The sequence below is a fragment of the Crocuta crocuta genome, unplaced genomic scaffold (genome assembly GCF_008692635.1).
Source record: "Crocuta crocuta isolate KB4526 unplaced genomic scaffold, BGI_CrCroc_1.0 scaffold143, whole genome shotgun sequence".
Classification (NCBI taxonomy): Eukaryota; Metazoa; Chordata; class Mammalia; order Carnivora; family Hyaenidae; genus Crocuta; species Crocuta crocuta.
Genome location: NW_027529175.1, coordinates 9,183,120 through 9,196,591, shown reverse-complemented (window position 1 = coordinate 9,196,591; position 13,472 = coordinate 9,183,120). Strand labels below are relative to the sequence as shown.

General features: G+C 54.6%; 1 protein-coding gene across 1 annotated transcript; it reads right to left on the bottom strand.

Annotated features, from left to right (window-relative positions):
• Positions 1–634: 634 nt before the first annotated feature.
• ACR (acrosin) lies at positions 635–6,234 on the bottom strand. The gene is given in 6 exon segments (XM_077757879.1): positions 635–908; positions 910–1,115; positions 1,709–1,854; positions 4,554–4,837; positions 5,090–5,296; positions 6,141–6,234. Coding segments are annotated over 6 exon segments (1,083 nt in total). The 5' UTR covers positions 6,218–6,234; the 3' UTR covers positions 635–745.
• Positions 6,235–13,472: the final 7,238 nt, after the last annotated feature.

Sequence of the window (13,472 nt, the reverse complement as noted above, 5' to 3'; positions counted from 1 at the left end):
AGGATTTACAAATGGACATGAGCAATTCTGGTTGAGGACAGACAGCTGCCTGGGGTCAGCCACGTGGACTGAGCATCGGTCAGCCACTCTATAGAACTTCAGGTTGGGGTCATTCTTCCAGTAGATTCAGACACACACTCCTCCTCCTGAGTCAGTTCTGCTCACAGGAGTATTACCAGCACCCACCCCTACTGATCTAATACACAGAGACACTAAGTGTGAAATAAAGACCATCCCTGGCCTACGGCCCCAGGTCGCCTTGTTCCAACTTTAAAAATCAAGGTTTAGGGGCACCTGGATGGCTCACTCGGCTGAGCACCCAACTTCAGCTCAGGTCGTGATCTCATGGTTTGTGAGTTCGAGCTCCACATCAGGCTCGTTTGCTGTCAGCACAGAGCCACTTCGGATCCTCTATCCCCCTCTCTCTCTGCCCCTCCCCCGCTTGCGCACGCGCACGCGCGCTCTCTCTCTCAAAAACAAAAACCTTTATAAAAATCCAGATTTTAAAAACCACAATTGATGTTAACATACGAGCAATTCCACCTTGTTGGAGGGTAACAAAGGAAGGGTGGATTTGATGTGGGAGGGTTTGGACTGAGTTGGGGAGGGCAGGTAGGAAGAACTCCAGAAAGCATCTCTTCATGGATATATATTTATATTTATAGTTATAAAGTTATAGTTTTTTATTTCATCTTTCTTTCTCAGGAGTGAAGGGCTCACTGGGTCTCTTGGGAATGGGGTCAGATCAGGAAACGGCGGTCAGTTCAGGGAGGTCTGTGGTCTCCATCTCATAATACCCCTTTGCGCTAGAAAAGGTCTTCCCCTTCAAGATCTCTATGAGTTGCTGTAGTCGCTTGGCAAAAGAAAGTACTTGGACAGGTTTAGTGATAGGTGAGGGTGCAGGAGGGAGTGGGGTGGGGAGGGGTGGGCACCTGAGCCATGTGCAAGGCATTAGAACCGATCTTGGAAGCAATCCAGCTCAGATAGGGCCAGGTGGCCGTGTAGACTCCGGGGCGCTTAGCTCGGGCACAGCCTACCCCCCAGCTTGTGATTCCCACGACCACATAGGTATTTGCCACGTTGTCTCTGCACATGAGAGGCCCGCCGCTGTCCCCCTGCCCAGAAGGACACAGAAGTCACTCTCTGCCTGAGCCACGTTTCCCCTGCCCAGAAGGACACAGAAGTCACTCTCTGCCTGAGCCACATTTCCCCTGCCCAGACAGGGCCACAGGCTCTGGAAGGACAGTCTCTGCAGTCACATGACTTCCTGCTGCCATGAACACAGTGGTTGTGGTAAACTCTGAGTTGGTATCAACATCTTCGGTTGGAATGTGAGAAGGGTATGGATTGTCATGGGTTTCCTTCCAGTGAGGAGGCAAGATAAGCGACCCATGTGTCCATGCATGTGGCTTCATGCATACATGGGCCTCGTACACGTGCATTGGGAGATTTTGATTTCTGGTGAAGAGAGGCAAGCATTCTCTTCAGGGGTGACGGTGGGTGGTGTGACCCCTGTGACATGGGAGAATAAGCTCTAGGTGTGGTGACTGGTCCTTTGTAGGGGCGGCAGGTCAGTGTCTCCTCCCTCCCTCACTGCTGGAAGATGGGGCCAGAGAGGGGGTCCCTGGAGCAGGGCCTTGGCGGTAGTGGAGCTCAGGGACTCAAACAAGAGGTGTTGGTTGGGAAGTGAGCACCCAAAGGGAGTTACCTGGCATGTGTCAATCTTGCCTTCAGGGTACCCTGCGCACACGTTGGTGGACCGGATGCGCCCGTTGTACCACTGGGTGGAGTTACATAAGTCGAGATCGATGAGGTTCACACGCGCCTCCTGCAGCGTAGGTGACGTCCTGTAGGCTGCAGCCAGGCGGCTGGCTCAGTGGTCAGCGAGCACAGGCATGTGCTGGGAAAGCCCTGCCCGGTCCCCCCACAGAAACCCCATCGTCCTAACCCCATGCTCTGATTAAACCCATGATACAAAACCATTAAATCCATGAAAGTGAATGCCCCTGGCCTCTCCTCATACCCCCCTGAGGAGAAGAGCAGGCAGGCTGTGGGGTGGAGGTGGGGCGTGCGCAGGGCATGCAGGACGGCAGATGCAGCTGAAGGGCTGTGTGTGTTGAGGGCAGATTAACAGCCAGAATGTGTCACTTCATTTACAGCCCACAGCGACCCCCTGCGTTGAGTGCTGTGACTTGCCTTTCTTCCAGTCAGGAGCTGGCAGCACCACTACATCCTGGTAGGGAAGTGCTAAGGCTGGGATTCAGAGCAAGGTTTTCCTCTACACTTAAGCCCAGGACACACATCTCATCCCCCATAGTACAGCTCTAGGTCCCCCTCCCTGCTTTTTACCCAGGACGCCTCCGCTCAGCTGTGGATGGGAGGAGTCCCTCCCATGTGCCTCCCTTCTGCTTTGAGGAGATTCTATAAAGGGAGAGCTGTGGCAGTCATGTCCACACACAGACAGACCCGTCAGGGGCGCAGGTGGTCGGAATGACCTGAAGCCAAGTCAGAACTTCCTTTGAAGCGCCAGATGCTCCATCATGACCTTCCGGCTAAAGGAGGTCCAGCCCAGGCTATGCCTCAATCAGCCAACCTTACATCTGGCTTCAACAGAACTCGAGAACGGGTGCNCCCTCCTACAGACAGAAGGGCCCTCCTACAGCAGCCACCCACAGCCTAGGGGACGTCTGAAATCACCTGCCTGCATACAGGTGGAGAGGTGGCAGATCAGACTTGGAACATGGAGGTGCAGGCCAAGCGCAAAGCCAGAACCACGTGGAGCAGGGTGGGTGGGGCTAGGCACACAGTAAGCACCCGGCAAACAGCTGAATGTGTGTCTGTATGGCTTTGACTATGTTTCGGGTCCCTTTAGCTCAGCTTTGCGTACCATCCAAGCAGCAGTGAGGGTGTTGGGTGTGCACCGCCCCTGAGGCAGGGGTGACACTGAAATTACCACAAGAAGCTTGGTCATTTAAGGTGACCTTTTAAATCTATGGCACAGCCTACATAGTCTGGACAGCCACAGGTTTCATTGTCAAAAGCCAGGTGCCCTGAAACAGAAAAGGGCTTTCTCAATCTCAACACTGTGGCTTTAAATGACAAATGCTAAAAAGGTCTGCAAGAACTCAAAATCCAATGGAAAAGGAAGACTACCCCAAAAGTGCTCTTCCAGCTCCGGAGCATAGGGGCTCAAGGAGGCCATAGATAAAGGAAGGTCTGAAGGAATGTCACGGAAGTTTGGCGACTGGAGATTTCTTTAAGACTTGGCCTTGGCGATGGGGAAATGTTCACCAAAAAACAATACAAAACCCGTTCAGCTGAGAGGAATTCTAGAATAAAACAGGCTTTTCATGATGTCCAATGTGTAGCTGGGAGCCTATAAACCTTTTGAGCAATAGGATAGCAAAGGTGAGGGTGGGAGTGTAGATGGGAACCCTGAGGTCAGCCCCCCCCCAGGGATGGCAAGAACCCCAGAATGCTGTGCCCATGTCCGGGTGGGCAGACAGAGCAGGGTAGCCTGGTGAGAGGGACAAGAATAATGCTCTGGAGCCCACAGCAGAGCCATGGACATCAACAGCCAGACAGAGGCTGACACCCCAGGCCAGGGCGAGAAGGCGAGGGGTCAGCAGAGGTCAGTGAAAGCAAGGACACCTAGGAAGAGAAGCCCTTTCCTGAGGGACAGGACACACAGCAACCCTGTCAGGGAGTGGAACCAGCCTTGAGAGAAGGAAGAAGAGTTACAGGAAGCACTCTGAAACTACCAGGGTTCTGTCACCAGCAAAGGCTGAGTTTTGACCCCAAGCGACTGAAGTGCCTTGAATTGGGAGCCCTCTATTTTCTATCAGCAAGGGACGGAGGAGATTTCAGTCTCGCTTCACATTCCCAGTGTGACTGGGTAAAGATTTCCACGTGGCCACCTGTGGAAAGCCAAAAGGCCTGACCTGCTGGTCAGACCCTTGCTGCCCACAGCTGACCTGCAAAAAACCTCTCCTACAGAGAAAATGAAGTAGCTTCAATGGGGAGAGTGGGCTCTGGGGCTGTGACCACCCAGGGCGGGGTGGAGAGGTGCACTGGTCAGGACCAGGAGGGCCGAGCTCAGGGGTCTCAGAGCTCAGAGCATGTAGCCATGTAACCAGCCCCTTCCACTCACAGATGGGCAAATGGAGGGCCAGAGAGGAGAGGGACCGGCCCACAGCCACAAAACCCTATCTCGAGCTCTTCTCCAAGTGCTGTTTCAGGGTACGAGCACCCACTTCTGGAATGCAGCAGCTGGGCTCCGGGCCCCAGATACAGACGCAGGCTAGGCCCCGTGCTAAAAGCATCAGGGTTCTCCTGTGCTTGCTCTCAGCCTTCCCTGTGGTGACCAGAGTAGTCATCAGTTGTGAGGCTTTGGACAGTTTCTCCAGCTACTAAACGGGACCTAATTACAGGACTCTGGTGGAGTCTGTGTGTCACTCCGCCAGGCAGCACATATTACCCCTTCCCCTCAGAGACCACCAAGGGAATGACCAGCAGTGCCCCCCCCGCCCCTTGAGAGCTCCCACCATACTCACCATTCTCTTTTAAGAATCCCCAGCCAGCCACCCAGCAGACCTCGGGGACTCTGGGTGGGCCTGCCCTAAACTGGGGCAGGCAGCCGGGTCCGATGAACTGCCCACAGGGAACAGGAGGGGTGATCTTCAAGAGAGCAATGTCATTGTACTCTAAACTGGGGACGTATTTCTCATGGATGACGATTTTCTCGACATATCTCTCCTGTTGAGGCGGCTTCACTGGTTTATTGTTCCCGTACACAATTTCCTTTGCTCCAAAAATCAGTCTCCAGTCATATACTTTTCTGTGGGCACAGAGGCAAGCCAGGTCATCCTCAGTAGGGACTGGCTTGACAGAAACCTCTGGTGACCGTGACTCTCAGAGACCCCCACCCCCACCCCGTCCCCAGCAAAGGTCTGGGCCCACGCACTCACGGTGCGGCCACCACTAGGCCCAGCAAGTCTTCCCCAGGGAGACTGCGCAGAGAGCCCTGGGGAAGGTCCCTTCCCCAGAACAGCCTTCCTGAAGACCTCCCTCTGCGTGTCCCCACACCTACTTTTTGGAGCCGAAGCAGTGAGCAGCTGTAAGCAACCAGTGGGAGTTCAGCAGGGTGCCTCCGCACGCGTGATACCTCCGGTTGTTGTGCGGAGTGAAGACCTGGAGGCTGACCATCCAGGGCCAGGCCCCGAGTGCCACGTCCTGCCCTCCAACGATACGGATGCTCCCCTGTGGGTTCTGCCTGAACCGTAACCCACAGGGGCCACTGAGGAGAGACCAGGGGCACAGTTCAAGCCGAGAATAGGTCCAGCCTGTCCTGCCTGCACAGTGGGGGAGGCAGAGCTAGGGGTCTGCTGAAAGTGGGGTTGGTCCAGAGTAGGTAGAGCCCAAGGCGGGGGGCGGGGGCTGCTGAGGAGAAGCGCTGTCAAGGTGGTGATGAGCCAGAAGCTGCAGACTCCGGGAAATGGTTTTGAGGACACAAAGGCCCATAGGAAGCAAGACAGACAGTAAGGGCCCTAGAAATGTGGGTGATCCCTAGGCAGAGGGGGAGGCTAGAGGTGGGCATAGCCATGGGGTCTTGGGGCTGCAAGGTAAGGGTGGGTGGTGGCAGAGGGAGGCAGAGTGGCCAAGGCAGGTCCAGTGGCCCCGGGTATGGGGAGCAGCGGGGGCCCAGAGGCGGGAATTCTGGGAGCTGGGCGGGGCCGCAATCATTTGGGGGTATCTTGGAGGCTGTAGCAGTCTAAGTGGAAGGGGGGATCCCAAAGGGTTGGCGTGATGGTACCATGGGGCCTTTGGGGTCAGACACATGTGGGGATGCCTCAGTATCTGCGGGAAGAAAGGGCCTTCTAAAAATTAAGATATTCAAGAGGCAGTGAGGCCGTCTCCAGGTGAGGAGGAGCTTCCAGGGTCTGTGCCGTGGGAGCCATAGGAACCCCGGGCCCAGCCCTGGGGGCTCGGGGCCGATGAAGCTGGGAGCAAGGATGGTGTGAGCAGGGGTGCAGGTCACAGCTGTGCTGGCCGCCTCCCTAGCCCTGAACAGAGGGCGTCTGGGTGGGGCTTGCTGCTCAGAAGACACTCCACACACCCGCAAAGGTGTCCCTGACACTTACTCACACGTGGCGTTATCTCTGGCAACCACAGACACTGCCAAGACCAACAGAATGGCAGTTGGCAGCATCTCCACCATCCTCCTGCCCCAGCCTGGCCCGGAGCCCTAGTGACCTCACAAAGCTCTGCGGGCTGCCGACCAATCAGCAGTGCGGCCTCCCGCCCCCACCCCCCAGTCATCAGGCCAGGCAGGAGCCCTTTAGCTTAACTGGTTCAGGCTGAAAAGGGTTCCCCACTTCCTGTTCAGGCCCCCCCACTCCTGGGTGCAGCCCCTCCCTCTATCTCAAGGCCAGGGTCTTCTGAGGCCCCGTACCCTCTAGGCCCAGGGTCCGCCCCTCATGCACTCTGTCAGCACAGTGCCGGTTCCAAACACGGGTTGAAGGGCAGCTCTGTCCCTCTGTGTCAAGATGGCACCCGGCAGTGGTCACAGGGGTCAGGGTAATCCTGTCAGATTAGTCAATCCTTAATGCTGTACAGGAGAAATTCTCTTTCTCTCTTCTTGGTACATGCTATCAGCACATTTTTCAAACACCCATTCTGAATTTCCTTAATTTAGGATCACAAAGCCCACCTTTCTATTCATTCCTGACTATCGCAAGGTCTGCTGTTTCCTACCTGTCTCCGGGCCATCTCTCTGGGAGCTACCACAGCAAGGCTGTCTCCTCTGCTTGGTGTCAGGAATTCTCATTACACTGACCTGAGTATCATGAAGTTTCATCTCTTCTGATCGTCAGGAGACAGCGCCTCACCTACCAGAGGATGACAAATGCTCCCTCACATACCGGCACATTAACAAGTTTCACCTCCTCTGGAAGAGTGCGAGGAGGTCACATCTCTACCTGCATGCAGGGCAGCCTCCCATCCTCTACCTGAATGTAAGTTCTCAACTAGTCCGTCCGTCGGCAGGGCGCTCCTCTCCTGAGTGTCGGGCACCTCATGTCCCGAGTATTAAGAGTTTTCAGATTGTCAGATGATCTTTAATCCTCTAAATATGAATGTCCTACTTTCTCATCTCACACAACTGTCGGGAGGTCACATCCCCCTTAAGTGAATATCCAGCAGGTCTTAAATATCTTAGCAGACTATCAGGAGCTATCATCTCCTCTTCCCGAATGTGAGGATGTCTCTTTTCTTCCATCTCAAGGCCAAAGGCCTCATCTTGACCACCGAGTGTCACTTTGTTGCGTCTTCTCTACCTGAGAACCAAGAGGTCTTACATCCCCTACCTGAGGGTCAGGAGGTACATCTCACCTCCACGAGTGCACCGAGGCTCCACTTGCCACACTCAGGTGCCGGGAACTCTCCCGTCGTCCACCTGGCTCCCAGGAAGTCTCCTGCGGCCTACTGGAGTATAGTCTCCCTCCCTACCTAAAAGTCATGAGCTGTTATCTTCTCTACCTGAATATCACAAGGTCTCCTTTACTTTGTAAATGTCTGACATTCTCATCTCAACTCCCTGACTGTCTGAAGGTCTTCTGTCTCCTTCCTGGGTATCTGGAGGTCTCCTGAACCTGAATGTCAGATCTTGCCTTTCGTCTCTTCTGCTATGTCTGGAGGTTCCAACTCTTTTCTCTTAGCAACCAAGGGGGCTCCTCTTCCCTATTTGAGTGTAGCAAGGTCTTGCCTTCCCTACCTGCATGTCCAGTGTCTCATCTCCTCTATCTAATGTCAGATGTCTCTCTCCCACTAGACAGTTGTCCAGATACCTCCTCTTACTACCTGATTGTCACGAAGCTCCCATGTTCTGTACATGAGTGTCCCCAGATCTACTCTTCTTACAGGTCAGAAGCTCTTGCCTCTCCTATTACTGGGTGTAGGATTGCTGACAATATGGACTCCGTCTCTGGCCCTCCATCTTGTTCATGTTTGTTCAGTGACCTCCCTTGGGGCTGTGTGTTCCGGGCCCCTTGGAGATTGATATACACCCCTTAGAAATGCCTACCAAGTCCAAGCTTGCTTTCGTGCCCCCCCAAGAATCTGCTGGAAATAACACAGTCTTTCCCCTTGTTGAGGCACAGGTAGTGGCCCAAGATCTAATTAAAGGTTGGCTGTCGATTAGGTGCACGTGAGCCCCCTGATCTCACTACCTTCTGCATGCCCCTCATTGTATGAAACCTGTCAACTATGCAGTCATCCACCGCCCGATCCACCTGAACAAAACTCTGTGTGAAGAGGGGCGTCTGGCTGACTCAGTCAGTAGAGCGTGCGACACTTGATCTCAGGGCTGTGAGTTCAAGCCCCGTGTCGGGTGTAGAGCTTACTCAAAATTAAATCTTAACTAAAACAAACAAACAAACAAACTCAGAGTAAACAATATGTAGTGGCCGGCTTGGTTTTCCAGTCTCAAAGTGCCTTCTCAGTTTGGGGAATACTTTCCTGTCCCTCCTCCACCTTCTAACACTGGCCCAGGACACCTTATCTTTGTTTAGCAGGGAGTGACAAGACCTTATCCCCCCCAATTAGTGGCAGGATAATTAATTCCCTTGAGCTTTGATATGCATTCTTTACCTTCCTGCCAAACAATAAGTTTTATGTCCCCTAAAGGAATATAATTGGGTTTCAATAACGTCAACTATGTGAGTATCACAAGATTTCCATCACTGTTACCTGCATGTCAGGAAGACGCTCTCTTTTCTACCTGAGTGTAAGGAGCAATCTCTCCTAGGAAAGTTTCAGGGCTCTTGTGCACTTTACCCGACTGATAGGATTTCTTACTTCTCAGACCTGAGTATCACAGAACATACTTCTACCTGATTTCACAAGGACTATGCTCCTGTGTTTAAGTGCCCAAGGCCTTTTTTTTTTTTTTCTTTTAAGCCTTCATGTCAGGGATCTCCCCTCTTCTACCTGAAGTTCAGGAAGACCTATTTCACCAACTTGAGTTGCAATTCACCTACTGAGTGTTAGGAGTCCTCACTTATTTTAGCTGAGTGTCAGATTGTGCCTAATAAAGTAACCAAAAAGGCTTTAGAATTATAGCTCAAGAAATAGCAAGAAGCATTCAAGAAGTGATAATTGAAGTTTTGACTATTTCAGAAAACACCTCTTCAGGTGTTTTTACAGGATTTTGATGGGCATAAAATTGATATGGTATTTAGGTTCATGAGAATCATTTAACAGAATGATGCCAACATTTATTTTAATGCTAATATGTATGATTTTCTAGAAATCACAACCTTTGCAACTATTTAAACGTATGATGAAAATGTTATAAGACTCAAGATGAAAAGTAGCACCTAGTTTTTCAAGACATCTAGGGTTATTCAGTGACAAAGTTGAAGGCCCAATGTCTAGATTCTAGAAGACAACTACTGTCTGACTCTGCAGAGTAACACTCACTTCTGATTCCAGAAGGGGCTGCCAGTCAGTACCTGCCCCCATAGCCACCACAATGGGTTGAGGGATAGGAACATGGCCCACCAAGTTTAATTGTGTCCCTAACAAGCATCTCAAATAAGAGTGACTTCATTTGGGTTCTCCACGCTGTTCCAGAGCACAAGGGAGAGAGGCAGGAAGGTACCGGACAGTTAGGACTCTGGGGCCAGAAGAAGGGATGCCAATGGCTACTAGGGGCTTGACTCAAGCCAAGATGAAGCTCCCAGCACAGGGGGCAGGACAAGGGCCTCCCCGTGCCCCCCCCACCTCCCTCCGTCCCTCCCTTCCCACCCCCACATGCCCCCCTGCTTACTCCAACCTGCTTCCTACCCCTCACGTCTGAACTCCTACCCCCGCTCCCCTGACCAGTCCAACTCCTACCTCATCTTTCCTCACCCTCATCTCTAACCCTTGAGGCTCCCACCGCAGCCGTTCTCCGGCGAGGCCCTCCGCAGAATGGACATGTCCGTCCACCCAGCCCAACTTGTTCACAGGGCCTCAGGCAGCGGTGGTTGGGGTGAGGGAGAGTTGGGGCTGCAGCCTCTGCTCCAGGCCCCAGAAAGGGTGTTGGTGAGTTGCTTGGGGCCCCGGAGAGGATATGTGGAGGCCTTGAAGAGACCCTAGCCCTGAGCGCAAATGTCTTTGCCCCAAAGCATTTGGGGCTGCAGCTCCCTAGTCCTGAACGTGCAGAGAGGACTTCGTCTGCCACGTCTGCTCTCACAGGCGCTGAAGGTTCTGAGTTGTCTTCTGATGCATGAGGGTGGGGATATTCATTTTCTCCCCCAAGCCCCTTAGGAGCCAGAGTGGGTGGTGCCGTTTCCATGGAAGGCTTGTTGCCTCTGCCCTTGCTCTTCCTCTTCCTCCCTTCTGTTGAAAAGTTGTACTTACCCCAAGCTCTGACCCAGACCCAGAGAGACCCAGGGCTCCTGGCGCAGAGGATGCCCATCCCCCACCACCCAGGCTCAGGCTGAGAGCGAGGCAGGAGTCTCGCCTCCGCCCCCACATTTACACCCTCCCAGGTTCTTACTCCTTGATTTCCTTTATGGCCTCTTCTGTATGACGACCGCAGTGTCTGACTTGAAAATGAACATTAGAAATTTGAAAAAGTTGAAACTTTGAGGTTGCGGGGCTTTCTAGATAGCCTGCAAGCCTCTCAAGGTCCAAGCCTCACAGGGCCTTGCCCTCCCTCCCAGGCCATCCAGGCCCGCACTTGCTGCCTCAAAGCACCTGTGGCTGCCTCCACGCCCTCTGGTAAGACACCAGTCTGTCTGTCTCTCACCCGCTTCCCTCCCTCTGGGATCTTCACACTTTCCTGGTGGCATCTCCCCCTGGTCCCACCCCAACCATCGATAACCCAAGTCCACGTCCACGTTTATCACTGTGTCATATCTGTACTCCACCCTGACCCAGTGGGGCCACGACCTGCAGGCACTGTCCCTGCCAAGACCTGCCAGGCGACGGATGTCTCAGGCGTCTGCCAACACATGGCTGCAGCCCAGCCGTCTCCCAACTCCCCCTGGGCCTCCCGGGCCCACTCTGTGGGAAGACGTCCATCCATCCACACTGTTCGTCCTCCCGTCCATCCTTGAGGTGCCTCTCCCCTTCCTGTGGGAGGGCCCCGCCCTGCCCCGTGCCACACTAGCCTTACCACATCACTGGGTGGCAGCAGCCGGCTGCTCACGTGACTGTCAGCCGGGGGCAGGCGGGGGAGAGAAGTAACGTCTGGACAAGGGCAGTAGCTGTGGGGGCAGGACAGCAGGGACAGACATGAGAGGGTTCAAAGACGGGAGCAGCAGAATCCAGAAACAAATGGACACGGGTGGGGAGGTGGGGCGGGGGCCACAGAGGACGATGGGACTTCTACCTCAGGAGGGCCGTGCTCAGTGAGCTGGCGAGCAGAGAAAAGCTTCCAGCTCAGGAAGCATGGGCGGGGGCCCAGCAGGGGTCCGGGAGAGATGCGAAGAGAAGCCTGGCATGGGGGTCAACAAGGAGACGGAGACGGGGATCTGAGGGTCACCAGTGAATGTGGCCGAATGCTCGCGTCAAGGCTGAGGAGGTTTGTCCCGCCCAAAGGACAGCAGTCTGTGCTCCCGGTACCTCCTCAAACAGGCAACTGAGAGACAGTTTCATTTCTTATAAATTTATTACATAATAATATTATAATAATTATTATCAATAATAATAATATAAGAAACATAGATCTCTGTGGGGTGTATCACAACGTCAGGGTCAGGAGGCCTCAGGACTGGAGCAGGGGTGAAATCCCCCGGATGGAACTCCATACAAAAGGAGGGGTGAAGCGGGACTGACCCTGTAAAGTTAAAAACCCAAATTGAACGGAACCAAAAACCCACAGGTGAGTGTGAGACTGAGGGTGTATGTGGCAGTCTGTTACAGTGACTGCTGCTGTGTGTGACCTGGTCTGTCGGTGAGAGGGTTACTGGGTGTGACTCTGCCCAGGGAATGGGGCCGGTGGGCCAGGGCGGGGCAGGCGGGCACAGACCGGCGTGCCAGGCCCCTGGGCTGTGAAAACATCAGTTTTCTGTTGTTTTTTTTTTATTTTATTAAAAAAAGCTAGAAATATAAACAGAAACTTGTGAGTGACGTGGATGGAGCTTAGTCCAGACTCCAAACCCTAGGTTTAAAAACGTCCCAGGGCCCCCCACCCCACAGGTCATTGCTGAGTGTGAGGAGTCACAGTAAGGGGGGCTGGGGTGCCCTCTGGGGTCTCTGCCTCTCCCCAGGGCTTGCGGTGGCCTGACTCTAGGGGTCCTCTAGGATCCCCCCCAGAAGCCCAGTTGTGGGGGGGCACTGCCTCCAAGGGCTCTTGGGAGCCTGTCCAAGCAGCGGAGCCTCCCCGAGGAGGCCCGCTCGGGCTAGACGCGGCTCTGAAAGGACGGGCTGGGCAAACAGCAGGTCCTAGGGTGCCTCTGACTTTCTTTGGAAGTGGAGATGGGGTGCTTTCACAGGCACACACCCATACATGCACCCTGTGCACACTGCTGAAGCCCCCACACTAGTCCAGAGTGGCCCGTCGGGACCACACTCCAGTCAGGCACACACAGGGCTCCGAAGCACTCAGCCGCACCCAGAGTTTCACACACTCGCACATGCGCACACACACACAGGGCAGGGACAGGAGACTTTGGGGTCTGAGGCAGGGAGGCTTCTCTGCTGTGGTTGCCCAACAGTGTGGGGAGGAGGCTCGACCCCTCCTGGGGAAGGGACCCTGTGAGGGACTTGGCTGGGGCGGATGCCAGGGCCCTGCCCCTCCCCAGGGCAACCGTCTCCCAGGCCACCTGACCTTGCTAGTGCCCAGCAGGACTCGCTGCCTGCCGCCCCTCCTCCACGCAGCACCTGAAGGGTCGGTGGGGCACACTATAGCTCAGCGAGGGAAGAGGGCCGAGCTGGGGCCCCAGGGAGGGCTACGAGGACCCTGGCCAACCCCAGACCAGCTGGAGCGTCCCCCGCCCCATGTGGGGTGGCAGTGGCAGTGAGGGGCCAGAGATGGAAGACTGGGCAGCAGCAGCGGAACCAGTGGGGGGGCTGTAGGGGAGGGGAAGGGAAGCTATTAAGGACAGAGATATTTGTTCCTTTTCTCGTTCCAAATATAGAGTGGATTAAAATATGCAAAACAGGGGGGCTCCTAGGCCCCCAACCGAGAACCCCAAGTCTCCCCCCTCCCCCCGAGTCACCAAGGTGTGTCCTGACCTCGCATGCTGGACTAGGTCCCCCCCTCTGGGAGAGCAGCCGTGCGAGAGATGGTCAGGCTGGAGCACCCCACCCCGAACCCTCTCCCGCTCCAGCCTCGCTGGCCCTCGCCCTTCCTGACCGTGTGCTGGGTGGGACTCGCCGGCCGGGGAGGGCACTAAGCAATGTACAGGGCAAGTCTCCGAGCAACAGCAAACAGGACGATTCATGCAACATTCCTGGCCCGGGCGCCTTAGTGGGGGGCAGGC